Genomic DNA, 23624 nt, shown 5'->3' with positions numbered 1-23624 from the left:
GTGGCCCCTAGGATGTGTGTTTGGCCCATGAAATCCATTTTGGCCAGCCTTGCTTTTTCAATGCACCTGATTGCCTTAGAGTGTCTTAGTGTAGACAGCACCTGCCCACGACAAAGACTACCTTTCATAGATTCAAAGGCCAAAAAGGACCACTGAAATCATATAGTCTAACTTCCTGTATAACACAGGCTGTCAAACTTCCCTGCCATAATGCCTGTTTGAAATGTAGCAGATCTTTTAGAAAAAAACATCTAATCTTGATTTAAAAATTGCCAGTGATAGGGAGTCCACCACAACCCTTGGTAAACTGCTTGGTTTAATTATCCTCACTGCTAAAAATTCATGCCTTATTTCCCGCCTGAATTTATTTACCTTCAACTTCCAGCCATTGGGTATTGACAAATCTTTGTCCAGTGTTGTAGAGCTATGACTTTCTTCACTCAAAACAACTAACTGAAAACTTTAATGGAAAACATTCATAGTGGCCAAAAGTTTCTGCATTTTGGTGAAAAACAAAACCCCAGTTTTTTCAGTAATTTTTTTTAACCACATTTTTTTTTTAGTTTTCAGAAAACTAAAAAGTATTCAGGCTTGTTGTGTTGTTTGGTTTTTTGTTTATTTGACAAAATATTTTCACAGGGAATTATGGAAGAAAAACCCCTCCAAATACTACAAAATTTCCCATGGAAAATAATTCAGCTTTTGACCAGCTGTATTAGTTTGGTTTTTGAACTATAAAGCTCGGAGAATTGAAACATATTCACAGGGGCAATAAGCATCACTGTTCTTTTAGATGCTTTCTTATGTAAAACAGGTTAGAGACCTGTAGATAGACTCTTTTAGGGCATCATTCTCTCCTGCAGGAGAATAAGCCACATAGCAGAGTGGAAACATATTGAGTTTCAACTTGTAGCAGAGTTTACTTCAAATGTTTCCAATGGGGAGGGAAGGACCTCTCTGAAGAGACTGCAGAATGATCCTCCACAAATATCAGTGTCAGGATAATTTTATTAGCCATGTGCATCTTTTCCAAAGGTGAACAGCATTCTGGCAGGCTTTCACTGTGGGAAATATCTTGGTGAACAGTGGTTCTCTTTTTGTTTCTTAAACTCTAAGCCCAAAAAGTCAAAGGGAAGCAAAATGCATTCTGATTTTGTTTGTTCAGTCAAATTTCTAACATGCAGTGCCCTAAAAGCTCAGCGAAACAACTCAAGCTGGGTGTTTTTAGAAAGATTGAACCAGAATACACAGTGTAACAAACAAGATACAGTCCTATTCTTCCTCACAATCTGTTGTTTTTGTCAGTTCAATCCCCAACACCATAGTCTTCTTTAGTGCTTGTAACCATAATAGAAACTAGGGTGGGAGTTAGATAAAAAGAAAATTAAATACAAAGGAGAAGCTGGTAAATATACTTATTTCAGACAAACGAAAACCAGAAGCACAAAAAGGTCACCCTGATTTTTGAAGATTTCATCATTAAGCTTGATTATCTGCATATAATTAGGAAAAAAAGACAGTCTTTCTGGAATGACCATGTTGCAATACAGTCTAAACTGATATTCAGTGCTTTTTTTTCATGTACCTGTATTGTTAATGGGATTCCCGCATTCATAAATTAAAATATGCTGAAATACAGGATTCAAACGTTCCCAGACTAGAGAGTGATGGGAAAGCTTTACCTCATTATTATGCAGAATCAGCAATGGGAACGAGTAATTTATTGCTCTCTGAAACTACTCAATATGTCCCTTTTCCCACATGCTTGACAGAGTTCGGTTAGTTATCTGCTTTGCCTCAATGTTCCCACTGCAGGACAAAAGCTGCAACAAACTAACTGGACCCAGGGGAGCAAAGGAGGTGATATCAGATGTATTTACTAGATGAGCCCGGAGTAAGTGGAGATCAGTATCCTAACAGCTCTCATTCAAGAACTGTAACATGTCTGCTAAAGGTGGTGGCAGTGGGGAAATGTGAGTTTAAAAAAAAAAAGATGTTCTGATCCTTTTCTCATTGAGTCTCAGTTAAACTAAGGCCTTAACGTGGGTATAAAATGCCTATGTAAAGGGGCCCTAAAGCGAGTGTATTTGAGGGCTTGTCTGCCCTGCAAGTGAAGGTGTGATTGTGGTACGGGCAGATCCAAATGTGCCAGCTTGAATCTAGCGACCATGGGTGACAATAGCAGCAAAGATGTGGCAGAATGGCTTTCCTGGGGAGCCTGGGTATATGCTGGAGTTGCTAGCCCCTGTTGCCATGTCTTCACCACTATTGTTATGGGTGCTAGCTAGATTAAAGCTGGCACTGGTATACCTACCGGTGCTACAGTAGCTCCTTTCCTTTGCAGTGTAGACGTCCCCTAACTGAGAACCACGCCCGTGATCTAATGCAGACATTACTGCAAAATGCTAACAGAGGCTGTGCAACACACGGGTGCAATCCTACACCTCTTTCTCACCTGATTTGTTCCGGCTGCCACAAGTGTCCCACTGACCTCAGTGGGTGAATTAGGGGTGCAGGACTGGGCTGTTGTCTTGATTTAGGTCCCAATGTTTTACTTTCCTCAACCCCCGCCCCCAATTGTGTTTGGAACGCAGGATTGTGCCATCTTCCTAGGTCTTCATTGGTCCTCACTGCTTTGCTTCTTCTTTCTCCTCATTTCCTTCCTTTCCCCCTGGGATACATAACAATAAATGGGTCCACAGTTACAACAGATAGTCCGACAGGTCAGTGGGTTGCTTATAGCTGCAGATTATAAAGCCTTAGCGCCTCGTACGGATCCGCGTATATCCATTTATGACATTGAATCCATTGCATCATGTTTATTACGGTGGAGCCTAGCGACCAGCCCAGGTCGTGGCCCCAGCGTGCTAGGCACAGAGGACCAGACATGCTACGCACTCCTGTAAACCGTTTAGACATGAAGCTTTATTATAAAACGTAACCAAAGGTTCACAATACTCCCTTTGAGTTAGGGGAGGGAAATCTAGATCTGGATGCCTTGGTATAGTCATTGTCAAGTCTGTCGCTGTTTCTCCCTCCCCCGCCTTCGTCTTGCAAAGTTAGTTACGGAGAGTTGTTCTGAGAAGCCGCAGTGACCTTTCTGGGGAACAATTTCCCATTGTTTTCGTGCAGACCGGCCTCTATTTTTACACCCTGTTTTGCTGACACGGGGAAAGGGAATCCCTCGGGATTCTAGCAGTTAACAGGAGGGACGGGGCCGCAGTTCTGCTAGAAGACTCTGGGCACTTTGATCTGTTTGGGGAGGGGGGCCTGTGTGAATGCTGGGCTGTTAGGAGGATGCTGTCACGAGATCTGCTGATTCCTCCTGCAAGGCATTGTCACTACCAGCACACGACGGGCGTGTCCTGCAAACCCTCACTCCCACGGGTAGGGCGTGCGCACGCCTCGTCCCATGGAAAACAATGACACTCCTCACGTCATTAAAGTTGTCACAGGCCCCATCTACTGACGATGCTTTGTTATTATTTGTGTTTTACAGCTACACCGAGGGGCCAGGCACATAGTCCGACATGGTGTCTGCCTTAAAGAGCTTACAATCTAGCGACAAGACAAAGGCGGTATTATTATCCCCATTTTACAGATGGCAGTGGCGTACCGAGGGTCTCCGGTGCCTGGGGGGCCTAGCCTACATTTGCGCCCCTCCTTCCCCAGGCCTCACGTCCCCTGTGCAGGGCAGGAGGGGTCCTGGTGCTGCCCCCCAGCTGCCCCGGGGAGGGTGGTTTGTACCTTCAGCGGGGGGGCCAGAGGCTTGGGTGGGGATGCAAATGTAGGCTTGGCTCCGCTCCCGCTCCTGCAAACGTACCCAGAACACGTTGCCCACCCCTCTCACTGCAGCCCTCCAGCCTGGCGCTGGTTCAGATGGGGCAGCCTCTCCTCCCAGCCTGGGGGGGGGGGGGTCGGCCTTTCACAATGCACAGGGAGAGCGCTGTGGGGCATCCCCCAGCACCTCCTGCGTCCCCTGCCTCCCACCCATCATGAAGGGCCAGCCCGGCGCAGTGCGCCCCTCCTTGCACTTACCTGCTGCTCCAGCCTGGCTGGGGTGGCCTCAGCCCTCCCACCCCTGGTCTTGGGGGGTGTGCCGGTCTAGTGCCCCCTGCAGCCCAGCGCCTGGGGGCCTGGCCCCTTCCTTCCCCGCCACCTCGGTACGCCACTGACAGATGGAGAAAATGAGGCATTGATAGATTAAGTGACTTGCCCAAGGTGATAAAGGATATCTGTGGTACAGCCAGGAATTAGACCCACATGCCTTTAGTCTCAGTCCAGTACTTTATCCACAGGGCTAATTTTTCTCTTTAAAACAGCTTCTCTAACCAGCTTTTAGTTAGTTGCTCCTGAACTCCCCTTCTCAAGACGCCTCTCGGCGCGGCCTGGAAGGCTGATACTGCTGTACTTCAGCGTGGCCACACGTCGTACCGTGCGGCCACCTTTTAGTGTTGTGAGTGATCGTACGCGGGGGTCACAGCGAAGTTACACGCCCAAAGCCACACCGTGGCCGCTCTGGGAATAGAACCCAGGCGTCCTTCCTCACTGACATGCAAAGGAACAACATGTGCCCACGGAAGTTACATTGTACAGCGGCTGCCTTTGCCTTTCTAACATCATGTCTTATTTTAGTTTCTGAGCTTAGAGCTCTGCAGTGTATAAACACTAAAGTCCCTAGGTACAGCTGGCATGAAGCAAGAAGGTTTTCTGCATAGTTAGCCCCTCCCTGTCCTATATCTCTGCCAATCCACCTCAGACCTGACTTACAACTTTACTATGCCGGCGCTACAAATCTGCTACATCTTCTACAGCTCTAGCGATGCATGATGCTCTGCCTCTGCACTTCAGTTCTTGGCTCAGCCCCCCAGCTCTGCCCAGGCACCTTGCTCCTGATATTCTAATCCTGGGCCCAGAATGGTTCTTCCTGCTTTCAACCAGTGCACCAGCTGACTGGTTAGATACCCTACCCCTTCTAATATCCTGCCGCTGGAAGGTTGCAGGTAAGCACCTCCACTGCCATTAGTTAGTTAGAATTCAGATCTTGCCAGTCAATCTTATACCCCCTCTCCTGCTCTCACCTCCCGTAAGCCGGCTCTTCAAACACTAGACAGCCTGCGCACCCTCTGTGAAACGCGTGAGGCGTCAATCGGGTACAACTCAAGTAAAGTCATTGGGATTAAATCAGTCGTGCAAACGAGAGCAGATCCAGGCCTGATCTCTGCAGCTCCTGTGCACCTTTCAGCCTCAGTCATGACCCACAATCTAACCCAGGCCTGCGTTTATCTGCTATAACACGGGGCGGACTTTGGGACTCCTCCGAAGCGTATTGAAATCAGTGGAAAGATTTCCATTGGCTTCAAGTGGGCGTCGGAAGAAGCCACTTTTCACATGCTGTCCTGCCTCCTCGTATCAGCCATTCCCAACCTTTTGGAGTGAAAGCCCCACTAGTTAACACTAGGTAAAACATGCGGGCCCCCTCTCCCCTCTCACCAGCCATAAGCACATACAACCCCTATAAACACATATAATAATAACACCACTAAATAACATTATTAATAATAATAATAATTAATAAATGACTTACCTGAGTAAGAAGCGAAGCCTTCCCTGGCGCAGCCGCCACTGCACGCCCCGTGTGGCCCCACCTCTTTCCGTCCCTCATGGACGGAGGGTAACGGAGGTAGGCCCAGCCAGGTGCCAAGCCAGTGTGGGGCTGGAGGGGGCTGCTCCTCCACTCCTGCCGGAGTAAACTTGGGGCTGCTGCTCCCTCAGGGGGAGTCTTTGAGAGTCAGTCTGACAATCTTGGAGCATAGGTATTTCATGCTTCTAGAAACACATGCAAATGCACTGCCCTGGAGCAGAAATGAAAAATATTACCACCCCCCAACGGCAGTTACAGCAACCAGCACATGACGTAGTGTCAATTCTCTTCAGAGCGCCAAATCTGCATTTGCTTCTGGGAAGAGTGAAAGGGGATCTGGAAATATGGAAAAAAATTGTATGAAGTTTTCTCTAGGGTCATGTTGTATCTTGTTAGTGACTTGCTATTGCAGATGTTCTGGCAGGGATGGGAGAGTCCTGTCTGGGATCACGAAACGCACAGGGAGACCTGAAATTAGTCACATTTGGTGAACATCTGGTTTGCAAATCAGCTGTCTGCATTTCCGATTTCATCTCTGCTCTCCAAACCGAAAACACAGGCTTGAGCAGAGAGAAATACAGCTTCCCTCCATTAACTCCATTGCTCTTGTGTTACAGGGCATCATGCTTTCACTAACACTGAGGTATTATAGGGAGGGGACCCACATAAGTACCTATTGTTAACGACATTATTTTGCTAGCACTTAGAGACTCCAACAGAGATCAGGGCTCTCTTGTGCTAGGCACTGTACAAACACAGGGTTAGAAACAGCCCCTGCCCTGAAAAGCGTATAATAGAAAAGCCAGACAAAGGAGAAATACACAGGGAAGGAAAATGATTACCCCAGTTCAGTTCATTACCACACAGCCAGGAGCAGAAACACGATGTACTGTCCTAGCCACTAGACAACACAGCCTTTCTGAGAGAGAGAGAAGATTAGCTAGATCTGTGCTGCAAATATTATGTGAGGTGCATAATACAACGGGAGGAGGCTGGCAGATTTTGATTTTTTAAAAAGATAATTCCAGTGGATAATATCGATGTTTATTTTTAGATTTTTTTTAATTGATTTAAATTTGCACAGTTGTGTGAAATGATGGGGGGGGGGGGGTGTCAGACAATAATTATTTAATGACAGTAAGCATTGAGAGTCACAACGTTAAAGCTTTCCAACCCTTAAAAAACAAACTGCCAACATCACATGTCTCTCACACTAAATAAACTCAAGGGAACTTGGAACAACTACTGAGGTTTTAGTAAAACAAAATGAACATGCACAGAAATAGCAGTTCTGGGATACTGGCACGGAGCCTGGTCTATTGTTTTACCAAATATAAATGATCCCAGCCGGCAGTTTCACTCTTGGTTTTGTGTGTGTATATATATAGGAAAATGCTCATTCTCTGCTCTTGATCTTCATGCCCTAAGACGTCTGAGCTGTTATTGTCTTTATAGGTCAGGCTGTGTCAAACTATTGGGGATATGAACCGAGAATTATTGCTGTGCTGTTTTCAGTCGGATTCTGACTGCTGTAATAGGAACAGCCCTGGGAAGTGGCAATTTGCACATGAGCTACTATTGTTTTCAGTGTCTGACTATGTTATAGCAGCACCCGAAATATAACAGCACGGCCTAGGGCTGCCTGACACTTCCCATTGGGAGACGTAGTTTCCAGTAGCTTGTAACTTCACCAAGCGTTACCTGGTCGGGCGCAAGTTCAATGCGTGGTGTCTGCCGCAGGCTGACTTGTTTGTTTGTTTGTTCCCACTAGAATGGTTCTGCCATTACTGAGAATGAGATTAGGGCAAAATATAGGTCGTTGTGCCCATCTTCAAAAATTCTTACAACCATTTTATTGAGAAACTCTAGCACCTTCATGCTTGAGAGCAGGAACATAACTTGGGGCAGGTGTGAGGGGGAGGAAGAGGTGTAGGTCTTGCTGCAACCCTAGGCATAACGCACAGTGTGAACCACAATAGGCCTGGCCTTGGCAAAACAACAACACACTAGGTCGTGGCTAACCACGTAAGCACATGCCTGAGTGGAGAGGATGGTACAAAAAACACCCAGTGTTCCCAAATAACTGTGCAAACACAGTCCTAAGAGATGGTATCGGAACACACTGACCCCAGTAAGATAAAGATGGGATGGCAGGATAATGGATGAGGCTGTTGTGTTAGAATTCGCAGGTACAAGGTGTAGGGCTGGTAATGAATCACGTCAGGAGTGTCGCATGGAGCTGGTGTGACTCAGCGTATAAAAGAAGAAGTCATAGGCAGGGCATCTTTGGCCGGCCTAAGAGGCAATGTCCTGGTGCGTTGACTGAGCTGGTACCATTGTCGCAGGCTCACTTGTGTTAGTGCGCTAGTAGCTCCTAGGTGGCGCAAGCACCGGGCTTTGTCGACAACAAACCTGGCCGAGCGCCTTCGCCACCGCACCGAGCCGGTGGTCTCCCTGGTGGAGAACATCGAGGTCTGCTGACCGCGCAGCAGAGATGCCATCGGAGCTCCAAGCACAGGCAGACGACCCAAACGTGGCCAGTTTATCAGCTGCTGGGGAAAATCTCAATTTGCACATGCTCAGGAAAGGTTTGTTCGAGTTCAGCAGCTAAATTCTCTGAAGATTCTGTCTGCACTGAGCATGCTCCATCCTCGCACAGCCCCCCCCACCCCACCCCACGGGCTGATCCACTGCACCCACGCCATCCCCACAGAGCCACTGAGCATGCTCCATCCCAAAGCTTCAAAGACTGAGCAGATCTTTCCTTGCAATTGATCCTCTGCAGGCCAGGGGATGGGGTGGCGCTGGGCCCAGGAACTGAGGGCGGGGAGCTTGTCTCACCTGTGCGCTCCGTGTTCTCCTTGCTGGTGTGCAGAGAGAGGGGGCATTCAGCATTTGTGTAGCACTTTAAATGTTCCATGCACATGTCCACTTGACTCTGCAGCTGTGAATACTCGGCTCTTCTGCAGATTTGGCCCTAGCGGTCTCAAGCTGGGCTCCCAGGAAATGAGAAACACACAATTAGTGGCAACCTTCGAAAACTTTGGGACTGTCCAAGAATCACACAGGAACTCTTTGGCAGAGGCAGGGCTAGAATCCAGTTCTCCAGGGCAGCATTCAACCGCCTTAACTATGAGGCTGTCCTTGGTGTTCCTGCAGCCCCTCTGCCTCATTCTCTACACCCCTTCCAGCTTCTGCGATAAATGAGGCCCTGTTTCCTGCCAAGAACAGCCTCATTCATTGTACAGCCTGGATTCAGTCACAGAGCAGGTCCATCCCGTGCACTGAATGAGGTAGGGCGCCTGTGGAACAAAGAACAGGTGATTAAAGCGTGTCATAATGCATGTGTTCCAAACTTTTGAATACTTTTTGCAATCTGAATGTTCTTTTAACACAGTTTGTATGTAATAGACAGAGGAGAACACCTTCCCTGCCCCAAAAAGTTTACAATCTAAGCCCTGATCCTGCGATTCACTGTGGAAAGTCGACCATCAAAGCCATTCAGGTGCCACACAGGCACAGTGCTTTGAAAACTTTTCTTTGATACATTTACCCCCAGGTTCAGGGCCCAAGCCTGCAACCCTAACTTGTAATGGGCTGGATGGTAATACCCTTAGATTGTGTCACACAGAAAGCCAGATTAGATGATCCCAATAGTCCCGTCTGGTTTTAGAATCCGTGACTTTGAATTGCATCTAATCCCACTGATGGCCATGGGATTAGTGTGGAATGAAGGGCCGTTCAGTGTGAGTAAAGGCATCGCAACCTCCAGCCGTTGGATCATGTTAGACCTTTCTCTGCTAGATTGAAGAGCCCGCTATCAAATATTTGTTTCCCATGTAGGTATTTACAGACTGCAATCAAGTCACCGTCTTTATGTACCTAGCCAGCCGGAACAATTATTTAATAATTGGCCCTTCAGTCTAGCTGTGCGTTTGTTTGTTTGTTTACTTTTTGCATGTCACTCCCCTTTGCCAATGAAATGATCCAAGTCTGTCTCATACAGAATGCTACAGCTTTTGATTTTACAGCACAGCAGTCTTTCAACACTGACTTAACATTAAATTCTGAAAAACAGGCCCTTTTTTTTAGGTTTTAGAGAACACTTCTTTTACATTGAACTGTTAGATCAATCAACCAGTGACTGTGTAACACCTATGTCCAGTATAGGGATGAAATTAAGAAAGGGAAAATTAAGGTCGAAGATCCAGAAAAATGTCCTGTCTGTGAAATGCACTAGGCTGTGGAATAGTCTCCCAGGGAGAAATTATTGAGGCCTCATTGCTTGAAAGCATAAGCCCGACCACGTCAATTAAAGGAGAATTGCTGTTAGCGTTAATAGGGCTTATGACAAACAGCTACGCAGTTCTGTGCCTTTCCAGTAGAGGGCAGTGGTGCACAAACACTAGACAGTGCTTTACAATAATTAGCCCAGTGCACAGATTTGGTGGTGGGCATTATTTCTGTAATCAGCAGCTATTTAGCCGCCACTCCATGTATTTCTTCTTTAGGAGATAATTGCATTTTCAAGCCATATGTTGTTTGTTCTCATGCCTCATAGCTGGGGTTGGTCAAAAAACAGCAAGTATTTTTTGCAAAAAAATTGAAAAGAAAGAAAACATTTTCATTTTGTTTGACATTTTTCATTTTCATTTTTGTTTTTTTCAATAAAATGAAATGAATTTTTTGTTTTTTTCCCCCTTACTTCCCTTTCTCCCCCTCTTTTTCCGTTTTTCCCCAAGAGGAAAAAATTAACAGAGAAAAAAAGGGTGAAAAATAACCCACAAAACACAAAGCAAAACCCATTTTTTTTTGGTTATCACAGACAATTTTTCAGTTTTAGCTTTGTTTGAAAAATTTTTATGACTGCTTTCTGCAAAAATTGTGTGGGTCGAAAAACTATTTTCCACTGGAAAAAATGTTTTGATGATAATTTTTCCATCAGCTCTACTTATAACTTATGGTTTATGCCGGACTTGCCCAGAAATGCATGTCTTAGGAACATCTGGATTTCAGCCCTTTATTATCAATCACATGTTGATCTTAATATAAAAATCAAGCAAAAGAAATCATGTGAACCCTGATATTTCTTTATAATTAGGAGCTATAGGTAGCAATGGGGTTCTTCCTGATGGACATTGTGCCGGTAAGAAGCAGAGCACATTGTGTCACCGATATTTCGTTTTATTCTGTACCATTTCTCTGTGAGAGCCTGAAATTGTTGACTCTTCCACATGGCCTTGGAGACTCGTTTGTCAATTGTCAGAGAGATTTCAACTGTACTGCATAATTTGGGAATCCCAGTATGAGAACTTGCTATTTTCCAGCTGGGAAGAATAGGGCAGTGCTTTGGTAGTGTTTTTGTTTTGTATTTTTTAATTAATAGATCTCTCCATCCTGGAGACTTACTCTTCTCTTCAATCCCAGGCAAAAGCATCTCTCAGGGGTCTCAGACTTCTGTCCTTGAAATCTATTCACACTGCCAGTTTAAAGGGCATGGCTGTTCCCAGAGACCACGCAACACAATGACATTTCTCTGCTTTATTCAGCTCTTTCTCTTCTGCCCTCCCATGGGGCGACCGGCTGTTAGCCCCCACTGCCCTACAACACTCTCACGGCTCAGTATGGGTGACAATCCCACTCAGCGATGAGGAACCTTTGACATTTCAGATGCACGCGGCTTCCTTATAATGGCTCCCTTATATGATCATACCTTTAAAAATCACACCCCCCCTGGGTTAATATGAAATCCATTCAGCATTTCTGGCTTCTTCCTTATTACAATGGGAGGTCCCTAGTGATTATGTAAAGCAGAGATGTATGTGCTTAGATTTTTCTCCCTCTTTAGTACCTGCATCTGCTTGTTTGGTCTATGGCCAAAAAAGTGACTTAATAAGATCTTGTGTTTTTGTTAGATTTTTTTTTTTTTTAAACCAAGCAACCCCGTCCTCCTGTTGCAAAGTTATAACTAAGCAGCTAGGCCAAATCCTGTGCCTCTGTTATGATAATCACGGTTGCTGTTGCCACTAAGCAGATGAAGGCTGGTAAATGATCAGACCATTTAACAGACACAGAGGAGGAGAGTAACGCTTTTGTGCGGCACTTGCCAGGGTTGCAGTACACTTGTAAAGAAACAACTGGAGCTCGTTGGATGGAAGTGCCGGTTATTAGATGCGTTTCACTTGTTTCTGAGAGGTCTGGTTTGCGGGAGGGGGGGGCGGCTTTTGGTTTTGTTTTCCCCGCTGCTTTTGGAAGTGCCTGGCACGTAGCGAGCGGCGGGGATAACGCTCCTGGCTAACGGTGGGGAGTTTGCATTTCAGGAAAGGCCTCGGGTGGTTGAGGAAAGCAAGGCAGTTTTTAATATTACTGAGGACGCAGGTCGGAAGTAGGGGTGGGTTCCCTGCCAGGGAGCCGGGCTCCCAAATCTGAATCCCAGTTCACAGAGCCCTGGAAATCCAGAGCTGTTTGGATCTGGAGTTTGGTCCAAGCTGTTACAAATAGGGAGGGGGGTTGTGACATTGTGATGGGGTGGGGATGGATTTCAAAGCCCCGCCGAAGTGAATGAGTGCTTCCAATTCAAGGGCCTGATTCTCAGGCTCTCGCAGCATCACAGGGCCTTAAAGTGAGCAGAACTAGCCCCCGCAGATATCCCTGGAATAGAAGGCAGCCATCCCCAGCCAGCATCCAACTGGAGCTCCCGGTCCTCCCTATGCAGCCATGTTGGGGGGCAGAGAGTGGGACATAGCGGGCAGGCCAGGGTTGGGGAGGCAGCGTGGGCAGATCCCGTTGCACTATAGCTATTCTCTGCTTCCCAGGGCTCAGTGGGGACCACACAAAGAAGCTGCTCTAACTGATGCCCGTGGCCAAGCAGGCCCTGAACAGCCCCAGGCTATGGGGCAAATAAGAATACCAGAGACTCAGAGCAAGGGGATTCAGGCAAACCGTTTTGTTTGGTCACCTTCTGAATGAAGGGTACAGGCTGGGACTCCTCTCTCAGCCCAGAAGACGAAGCTCTGGCCTAGCGGGAGCAGGATTCCCACATGGGGGGGGGGGGAAGGTACACTTTACTAGGGCCCAGAGGCCCTGGGGGGGCTTGGCCCAGGCTGCGACCCCCATGGGTACGTGTGTGGGAGGGGGCCCGTGTTACAAGTTTGTACTGGGCCCGAAAAAAATTATGCTCGGGCCCTGAGTGGGAGCAAGGGGCGTCTGAGATCTAACCCTGGCAGTGACACCCACACCTTCTGTGGACTTCAGCAAGTCACTTAACCCTTGTGTGTCTCATTCCCCCAGCTGTGCAGTGCGGAGCAGAATACTTAATTGCCTGCCCACGTCTCTGGGAGTCTTGGGGGGTGGAAAGGATTAACTGATATGTTTTGTAAAATGCCCAGAAGAAGAACAATGAGGCATGGTCAACGTTCATCACTCAGCCGCAGTGGAGTTGCGTTCACTTATGCCAGGTGGGGGTGTTATTTTCATCCATGCTTTTCCCGTCACTCGTCTGCACAGTGTTGCTACCGAGCAGTGAAAGGCACTCACCCCAATCTGAGCCTGAACGCCAGATCTAAGTCACCCCAGATGTGTGTGAGACACCATTGGCTGCTGTGGGGTTATTAGATCTTCCTCTGAGGCATCTAGTCCTGGTAACTGTCAGACAGTATCTATCTCTCTCTCTCTCTCACCCACTCACCCACCTATCTATCTATCCATCCATCCATCCAACAATCATGATCCTCTTTGTAACTCAAAAGCAGAACAATCACGTCAGCAATTTAAGCAATTCTGCCAATAAAAGGATCAGATAAATAAATGTATTCCTTCTCCAATTCAGGTAACACCTCATATATCTTCCAGGCTTCAGCATGGTCTCCTAGGACTCCAGAGTCAGTAGCAAACTTATTTAATCAGCCCATCCGATCAGTCCCGCTCGTTGCTCCCAAGTTGTAGAAAGACCCTTTGAAACCTTTGTCTCTTTATTGAATTATCCGCGCGTTGCCGTTGATGATTTAACCAGCCAGCCTCGTCTGCACAACAGTTCTCAGGTTAATAATGTGCGATGCTGGCTACAGCTGAGAGCTTTTTTTAAAAAAAACCCAACCAAACAAAAAAAAAAAACCCTGAAAGAGCAAAGCGCTGTAAATAATTGTAACTGTCAATTCCCCTTTGCCAAACCTCCTATGGCTCCATCTTCCCTCAGTGGTTTCGTTTGTAGATCTTAGTCGCTGCATTTTCCATTTTTTTAAGAAGAAGGTGGTTTATCCACAGACAACGCACAGGAACGTGAAGAGTTCCCAATGGTGTCCCTGGGAGCAAGTCCAAGCCAGGCACTTCAGCAAAGTCAACATGGGTTGGGATGGCTCAGGATTTGGCCCTCAAGAAACCTGATCTCTGGCTGACTGAAGTCAAAGGGATTCTATCTATGGACTTCAGTCAGCGTTGGGTCAGGCCTATACATTCTGGTTCAGGAAAACATTTAAATGCTTTTCTGGACTGGAGGCCGTAGCTGAGAATGTCCCTTCTGCTGGGCTCTGTTGAAGATGGCGTTTCCCCCAAGAGGTTTGCTACTGTCTCAGTCTGAATGCTTCCCTTCATAACACCAGAGGTGTGCAGAGCAGTGTCTAGCAGTGTCTAGAGCAGAGCAGTGCAGATGCTCCAAAACCAACAATAATAATAAATATGCAAGCAAACACATCCAGCTCACCTCCTCCCAATTCGTGGGATAGGGATTTTTCCAGGAGGATGCTGTTGTTAATAAATCACAGCCATGTCAATATGGACCACAACCGAGATAGGCAAAGCAACCTAATCTACAAGCGCATTAGGATGTGGGAAAACAATCATCCAAGAAGGAAACACATTATCTGGCCTTGTCACTTAACAAAGTAATTTAAATTAATTTTTCCCTAGAGTGGTTGGGGACCATTGCAGCTTGCCCTTGTCTATTCTCCCTGGTTAATGAAGCTTTACCAGCTACTGCTAGTGAATTTCTATTAAGACCTCATCTTAGAGGTTACGGGGCAAAATCATTTCTGCTCCTGGGAAAGATGTCTATGAATTTGTAATTGTAAGTCCATGTTTGATAGGGATTAGCATCTGAAAGGGATAGAATGTGTGCATGGGGTGGGGAACATTATTTTAATTAGTAGAAGAAAAGCAACTTAACATCTGATTATAGTTTATGCTTTTAATTTTCTTCTATTCAGGCATCTTGGATAATTATTTTCATAGGCCGTTTCTCTTCACCGCCACTACCTCCCAGATCTATTAAAGTCCACATTATATTGATTGATGAGATGGGGTGTTTTCATTCGTCCCATTTTTCTCCCAGGTGATAATAATAACTGCAAAATTTAGGAAGGAAAGTATAGATGTTCCTCTCCAACTGTATCTTCTCTGGGCCTGATCCGTAGCTTGTGCAGGTGATACTGACTGTGATGCTGTTGTTAATAACGGGGCACTGATCTATGAAGTAGTTGCTTTATTCTTATTTATTTGTTCTACGGGAAGCTGCTTTTATGCTTAAGGCACTGGACATGGGCCTAGGTTCAATTCCTGGATCTTCCAGAGACTCCCTGGGTGACCTCATGGAAGTCACTTCATTTCTCTGTTCCTCATCTGCAATATGGGGCTGACGACAATACTTCCTTCCTTGCAGATGATAAGATCATTGCGGCAGGCACTGGCTCTTATTATATGGCGATACAACACTTAGCGCACTGATCTCAGGCCATTAGGTGCTACTGTAACACTCAAATAGTAATAATTAAAAGTGATTCGTAATAATAGTGTAACCTTAGCGCCCTTGCGGCCAAGATGGAGTCTGCTCTGCAAGCAGCTCTGGCCAGGAAAAGGCGCCTGCAGGAACGCAGCAGGGAAAGTCCCTTCTACCCCAGAGGCGCCTGTTCCAAATCCCCCGGCGTGAACTCACACACACCGGGATAGTGCAGTGACTATAGGAAAGGGAAATATTTATTTACAGGGGGATGAATGGAGAAAAACAACAGGGGGAAAGATGGCGAGAGCAGCGAAACAGGGTCACATTCAACACCAGGCCTCACAGAAGACTAGTGCTTAATTGCAGATCAGGCAATTTGGATCGCACTTACCCTCAAATCTGCCAACTTCAAACCACACAACGAAGGCCAAAGCTGATTATCATACTTCCAACGAGGCTCGGTCCTTGGACCAACCTGTAATCCACCCGCTTTCTCTGCTCAATTGGGTCGGCTGCTTCTTGGCGACTATGCCGTCAGTTTTCACGACTGGAGATTCCCCATGACGAGGACCAGTTATTATTTCGGGATGATCATGCAATCCATTTAGGGCCGTGCCTAATGAAAAGAAGGGAGAAAACTCTTCCACCACCGATGCTGTCAGCTGAGATTATCATTTTTATGGGGTTGCCAGTCCTTCTAGCTTCCTATCTTATCAGTGAATGCAGCCGGAGGCTTCAAACATCCGCCCAGCTTGCTGCTGATTTTATGGGGTGAAGATTAGAGATGATCGGATAGTAAATTATTCATTCCATGTGACACTGCTGGTCAATCGGGAATATCTAGATGAAATTAATCTTTCCCCTCTTTCTAAGCATCACATACTGGAATACTCACTATCTTCCACCACAGTATTACAGTAACACTTGTCCTTGAATTATTAGTCATGTAACAAACTTCTGTGCACTGAACAGATAGCAGAAGAAAAATAATGAGCGAAAGGTCAGGATTGGAGTTGCCTGGCCAGCATGCCTGGAACGATTCAGTTTCATAGATTAAGGCCAGAAGGGACCATTGGCATAAAGTAGTCTGAGCACCTGCATAACACCGGCTAGAGAATTTCACCCAGGATGGGACAGAACAGGACAGGTTGCTTTTTTTGTGAGAGATGAAGGGCCAAGTTGCCATATCAGATTTTGCCTGGCTGAAACGCCCTCTGCAGCTTCTGTTGGACTCTGGGTTCTTTTCTTTCACTCCCAAACTGCTGGGCAGAGTTGCTGTGTGCTTCCAGGCCACTACCGCATTCATCTCAGGAGTGGAGCAGAACACATCATTTGCCTTGCGTAACGTAATCAATTAAATGCGGCACTCTCTTACTGCTTGGGAACAATCAGCCAGCAGGGGGGTGACTTCCTCAGCTTTATTCAAGAAGTGATTGCAGGTTCCCCCACTCAAGAACTAGGTGCATTTCTGATGGATGAGTTTGTCTGTCTGTTTGCAGCATTGCTGTAGCTGGGTTGGTCCCAGATCATCAGAGAGACAACGTGGGCGAGGTAATATCTTTTAGCGGCCCAGCTTGCGTTGCTGAGAGAGACAAGATTTCAGGCTATACAGAGCTCCTCTTCAGGTCTGGGAAAAGGTACTACCAGTGCCACAGCTAAAGACAAGGTCGACCAGATTGTTTAGCACAGTGGTTCCCAACCTCTGGCCCAGGGGCCAAAAGTGGCCCGGGGGGGGGGCTTTCAAAGTGGCCCGCGGCTTCCCTCCCGCTGGCTGCAGAAGAGAGCTGCTGTCTAAGGACCTAAGCGGGGTGTGTTTCCGCAGGGCTAAAAGACGAGTGCAGGATCCTTGCTGCCTCCTCGTTGAACTCCTTCCATCTGGCTGCAGTGGACGCGGGGGATGGGGGGGGGGGGGGGGGCTGCTGGGGGAGACAGGTGGCCCGTCAGGGTTGTAAAAATGATATCGAGCCGAGAAGGTTGGGAACCCCTGGTTTAGCACATATTCTAAGGGACCATTCAGGCCTGTTAGCCCCTCTGCAGTCATAGGGCAGAAAGGGGAAGGGGGGTCGTGAGTTACGGATTGTTGTAATAAGCCATAAATCCAGGGTCTCTGTTTGGTCCATGATTTTGAGTGCCTAGCGGAGTTACGAATTTAACTTATTTTTGAAAGCCTTGTGCAGGTTCCCTAGGCGGACGAGGCCTGATAGGTCAGCGACAGAGCGATTGCCTTGTGATGAGCGTTCCCCCACAGGTGATCAGAGTGTTTTTGGCTTGGATCAGTGGCCTGTGTGAGTTCATTCCAAAGCGTCGCGATGGTCTTGTTTCACCCACACACTTGGTATTGGGGCGGGTCATGCCCTGGGTGAGGTAGACCCCATATCGTCACAGGCCTGTGTCAGATCCAGGGATCTTGAAAGTTGTGGGGTGTGTGTGTGTGTGTGTGTGAGGTTTGTTGACTATATGTGTGGAGTTGACCACTGCTGTTGACTGTAGCTGTGGAGATATGGCCCCAGGTTTTGCATCTGTTGTGCTGGCAGGGCCTGGTCTGGCTCTTGAGAAGGTGCGTTCTGGTCTGTGGAGGGCTTCCGTCTTAGCTCGAAAGCTTGTCTCTTGACACAAATTAGTCCAATCAAAGATATTCCCCCACCCACCCTGATTGTCTGTATAGCAATTACTCGTCTTGTGCGTCGTCTCATTGACGCTGATGGGAGAATTCTTGCAAGTGCTCTTCCAGGACTGTATAATCCATCGCTAAGTCTGTGTCTGTGGCTCTTGTGTTGAATCCTTTTAACTCAGTCTTCACTCAGGCCCAGCACACTGAAAGAGGTCGGAGTTTTGCCTGCTAAGGACTGAGTGAAAACGGAGTAAGAACTGTAGGCTTTGGTTCTGACTTTGCAAAGTGCGCTGGGTTCCCTTGGAAGGAAAGGGACTGCAATAATATCATCAGTGTTTTAGCTACAAATTAGCCAACGCGCGAGGCGCTGGTTATCCCAGGCGGATGAATGAGATATTAGGGCGACAGGCACAGCAATGAATAGTCCAGATCCACCAGCTCGTGTAAATCAATCAGTGGAGCGGTGCTGTTTCACACCAGCTGGGGATCTGGCCTAATATTTCGAATTTCACTCTGTATGGGAACAGGGCCGGCCCTAGGAGTGGGCCGCCCAGGCAACTGCCCAGGGCGCCATGGTCAGGGGAGTGCGGCAAACTCGCACAGGTGACTCGTGGGGGGGACGACACCCAGATTTCTCCCTGCTTCCACAGGGGAGGGGGGTTAGCAGTGACACACGGATACCCCAATGGTCCTCCGTGCCCCCCAGGGGGCTGTGACGGGGGGAGCGAGAAGCAACGCCAGGGCTCCCTGTAACCAGGTCACCTTCCCCACCTGGGCTGTGCTGTGAGGCGAGCAACAGGAGCTGCTGCTCTCCGCCCTCCCCTTACGCAGACTTTAATCGTTTAGGGCAGGCCAGTTCCTAAGGGTCTGTGGTGGCACAAGAAGGGGGGTGGATGTGGAATGCATCAGGTTCTTCTCCCACTGATACTTCCCCTTCTCCTGCCATCCTGCTTTTCTCAGCCAGTCCCACTGTGGCTGGGACGGGAGGAGCGCAGGTGGGGCAGAGACGAAAGCACTGTGTCGTGGTTAGAAGGACGAAGAAGGCCGAATTAGCTGGCCCTTTTCCCAAGGAGAAGCACAGGGAATTTCAGCCCGGCAGCTCTGCCCAGGGACCGCCCAGTCCCGCTGTACATGCCTGCTGTGTTGTCGGTGGGGCACCCCTTCAGCCAGGCGCTTTATAAATCTCAACACTTGCTCTGCTTCCTGCCCTTCAGAGGCCTGGCACGCCTGGATATTATTATCCTCTGGGCATTGTCTGTCCAGTAGGTTTCCTGGAAAGCGCTATGCTGGAGACAGTGATCTGCAGGGCCTGGACCCCCACAGGCCATTGGTCACATGTAGAACTGGCCGGGTCAATTTCTGAGTAGCCCAGAGGAGGTATTTGCAGGAATCCAACTGCACGGGGGGGATGAACAAACACTCAGAGGAAACATAAACACTTGCCCTGACCTGACATCTATTGTGCGGGAGCCTGTGTTGCCAAATAGTCTTCACCCCCCACCAGCCACTGTTTATCCAGGCAATCTGTAGCCCTCCCTTCTTTTCAAAGCTTTCCTCTGTTTGGATTACTCAAGGCTTGCTCCAAAAGAAAGGCCTCTTGTATAGCAATGTGTCTAATTAGCACCAGCTCTCAAGGGACTCACGAAGTGCAGAGCAAAATACCAGACTAGTCTCTTTCTTTGCTGTCTTTGTTTGTGCTGCAGGGAAGTGATCTCAGCTAGAGCGAATCTCCCAGCTAGATCCTGCTGGTCTAACTGCACCAGGAGGCAGAATTTCAGCTGGGCAGAAACAGAATTTTCTTTTCTTTGTTTATTTCCTATGCAAACTGAATACCCTGAAAATCGGAGACCCTGTCCGATGCAGGCAGTACTACAATAATAATATCTTGCGCTTACATAGCAGTTTTCCTCAGTGGCTCTCAAAGCCTTTTACAAAGGATGTCAGTATCATTATCCCCATTTTACAGAGGGGGAAACTGAGTCACAAAAAGAGGACGTAACTACTGGGTTATCCTGGGCCAGTGGCAGAGCTGGGAATAAACCCCAAGTCTCACTAGTGCTCTACCCACATGGACGCGCTGCATTAAACAGACAGTCTTTGTCTAATCAAGGATACAGTTCTAGGCTGTCTCTGAAGAGGAACCATGAGTTTTTGAAACACTTGAGAGTCAGTTGCTGTAGAGAATGAGGTCAAGAAATTCTAGGTGGTAGAGCTGGGGCCGGAATCGTTAATTTAATGAAAAGCTGCAAAATAAATGAACCAGTTTTGTTTTGTTTGCAAATTTTCAGTAACTTTTATCAACAACAAAATTTGGAACGAAATAAAATGTACATTTCTTTTAGGAAAACCCTCACAGTTTAAAGATTTTGTGTGTCTCCCCCCCTTCCATCCCTTTTAGTTTCAACCCTCTCCTCCCTCTCTTCCAGGGAGGAAAAAGTAAAAATGGGAGAGCAAGGGGTGGGGGAACCCCTAGAATGAAAACCTTAAAAACACCCCCCAAAATGAAAAGATTTTTTCAAAAAAAAGAAGCCAACGTTTTCCTTTTGAATGTTTTAATTGCAAATGGGGCGTGGATTTTATTTTTTTTAATCAAAATGAAAGTTTTTTGTGAACATTTTACATTTTGGTCAAAAAGCCGTTTTTTCATCGAAGAACGTTGGGTGAAAAATGTCCAGGCAGATCAGTGGAAATTCTGAAATTCCAGCAGCCGATTGTGCACCACACTTGACAGACGGAGAATGAATAATCTAAATTCACTGGGCGGTAGCAAAATGGATTGGGATGCTCTGGTTTCTGACCTGAACAATCTGGGTTCTGGTCCCAAACGACCACTGACTCACTGTGTGCCTTTGGGTAAGTCGCCTCCCCTATCGGTGCCTCAGTTTCCCAGTGGACATACCAAAACTTCACTCTCAGAAGTTATGACGTTTCATATATTTATGACTGTAACGATGACAGAGAAAATAAGATTTCCCCAAACCTCTGAACTCTATCCAGTGAAAGCTTGCAATTTCGCTTATCTGCTGGATCAGAAACCACGTGCGGCCGTGGAATTATGAAATCACAAAGCAAACTGCAAAGCAAAATTTAATCTATTGACATTTATTACCTCTTCTCTGATACGTTTGCTGTGCTATTTTAGCCATTTGCCACTTCCTGTCCGCGGATGATCTGATTGAACAAACGCATGCTGTACTTCAGTTATGCCTCTCGCATCCGTACAGGTTGTAAAGCCTGAAGGAACTTTCATGAGCAGCTGGTGTGAGGTGCTACACCAGAACCTAAGTGCTGCCAGACTGGATTAAACCAGGGGGTCCACCTCGTCCAGGATCCTGTCTCTGACAATGGCCAGCATTGGCTGCTTCAGAGGTAGGTGCAGTGGGCAGTGATGGAGCTTCCTCATAGCACAAGCTTATGCCCTGAAGCAGGAGGCTTTATACCCCTTCCAGAACTATTGTAACTGGTTGTTTTCATTACCCATGCAAATGCAGGGGCAGGCCATAGAATTTCACCCAGCAATTCTTGCACCGAGTCCATTAGCTTGTGGTTGAACTACCGTGTGTCTTTTAGAACGCAAGGCCTGTCTTAATTTACAGACTCTGAGCAATGGAGGATTTACAACATCCCGTGGGAAGCTGTTGCAATGGTTGACTTGACAGGGAGCTCAGCCTTATCTGCGACACTGCTCAGATGCCGCACAATCACAAGTTGCCTTTGTACAGCTACAAAACAAAATGGTTTTAAAAATGTCCAATATAACATTAACTGTACAGAGACTACCCAGCTTTTCCTTAAGTCTCCCGCTAAAAGCTGAGGAGAAAGGCTGGCCCAGTGGGGAGGGCATAGTAAAGGACTTGGGAAACTGGATTCAATTCCCTGCTCTGCTACCGACTTCCCGTGTGACCTTGGGCAAGTCACTTTGTTTCGCTGAACCTCAATTTCTCATCTCGACAACAGGGGTAACTGCAATGCCCTTCCTTACCGGGGTGTTGCGAGGATGAATACATTAACAATTGGCACGTGCTTAGATACTACACTGACAGCCAAGTAAATATCTAAGACAGGCAGAGGATTGCTGAGAAGATGGGCTTGATCCAGCTCCTGCTGAACTCAATGGGAATCTTTCTACTGACTTAAATGGTTGTCAGCTTGTTCCCACCCCCCTCCCGATCGCAGCATGCTGACACTCTGTTGCTAGGAAATCATCTACAGGGACATGTGTACAGTGCTCTATAATTATTTTCAAAGTACACTTGGTGTTTGGGAAAGAGGCCAGACTGATGGCCACGGAGACTGAAAATCCTCTCTCTGGGTCTGGTCCAAAGCTCACTGAAGTCCAGGGCTTTGGAACAAGCCCTTTATCTGCTGAACTGCTACTGGTTGGGGCAGCGGGGCATGTCCTGCCAATGAGTCTCAGTCCTGACCTGGAGAGACACCCTCTTGAGGGGAGTTCAGTCTATATCGCTATTCATCCCTTAGCCTCCTTGGTGGAATGATCAGCAAGGAGGCCAGTTAATATCCGCATCAGTGGATATCTCTGTAACATGGATCCTTGTTCACAGGAGACCGACCGAGCCCCTCAATCCATTTCACGCATGCCACCAAAGAGGCCTGGGATGTGGGAACAGCTCTGGGTCGCTAGTACCAATCTGGGCCTCTGGCCTGCCCTCTGATCCTCATGGGCAGAGCCTGAAGTTCAGGAATCCTGAGTGCAGCTCCGTGTGATACAGGCGTCTGCCCGTAGGGGTTTGAGCCCTGGGCTGGATCAGCGCCAGTAACCTTACGGCAAAATGATGCATATTTGATCACCTGTCCCCTGAGTTGTGTACGCTTCTTTTCCAGCAAAATATTCAAAATGCCACAAAACACAGGGATAAAAAATCCAGTGGTATATGAAGTTCTTTTACAGACTAGAGGAAGCTAGAACTATAAAATGCATCTGTTGTCAGACAAAAGTGCAATTGCAAATCATTGGAAAGGCAATGCTAAAGAAACAAAGAGCACGGTAAAAATGAGAAATCTGACGTATCCAAAGCGCAGCAATAGCTAAAACGTTTCCAATGGCTATCAGAGAATAAAGCAGCTGCATTAAAACATAGAGGGGCCTTTGAGATAAGCAGATAAATTGTTCTGTAGACTCTGAAGCAAAGAAAGCATACACATGTTTACCTAAACCACTTGTAAATGGAGGACCCAGTGGTGATAAAGTGCTGTTTGATCTTAAGAAGCAAATAGAATTGTTTTACCACATGGTCCCCCCAGAGCTAACACCCTCCACACACACAGATCCTGCAAAACAAAAAGCCCCCTGATTACTAAGAAACCAAGTGTAATTTTGGAAGGCAGGTCATAGTTCGGTGGGTGCATTTAAATCATTAACACCTCTCTGTGTTTTCATCCCATCGCAAGTCGTTTTTTCTTTAGGGCTGTAAGAGATAAGCCGTGCCAGCTTCATAGGCCCATAGAATTTGAGGCCATTACCATCAGCCAATAGGTTCTCATTCTGACGGTCGTGCACAGGTGGAATCATGGGATTGTGACCATCTGTCTTTCCCACATTGCTAAATGGGCGGGTCAGGGGTGCTGGCCCTAATGGGACCCTACTGTGGGAAAGGGGGACCTAGTATGGAAAATGTAGAGAACCACGGACGTAGTCT

The 23624-nt window shown here is 47.1% G+C and overlaps 1 protein-coding gene across 1 annotated transcript in view; it reads left to right on the top strand.

The window, feature by feature from the left end:
• Window positions 1-23624, top strand: part of PDZK1IP1 (PDZK1 interacting protein 1) — a 49398-nt gene that overhangs the window by 2493 nt on the left and 23281 nt on the right. The window contains exon 2 of the mRNA XM_067535509.1: window positions 1816-1973. Coding sequence (XP_067391610.1) covers window positions 1871-1973 — 103 coding nt within the window. The 5' untranslated portion in view covers window positions 1816-1870. The remainder of the gene's footprint in view (window positions 1-1815; window positions 1974-23624) is intronic.

This window comes from Emydura macquarii, unplaced genomic scaffold (genome assembly GCF_026122565.2).
Source record: "Emydura macquarii macquarii isolate MOO-44397 ecotype Brisbane River unplaced genomic scaffold, CSIRO-AGI_Emac_v2 contig_3506, whole genome shotgun sequence".
Classification (NCBI taxonomy): Eukaryota; Metazoa; Chordata; order Testudines; family Chelidae; genus Emydura; species Emydura macquarii.
Note: the sequence above shows the minus strand (reverse complement) of the source record. Positions and strands in the feature narration are given on the sequence as shown.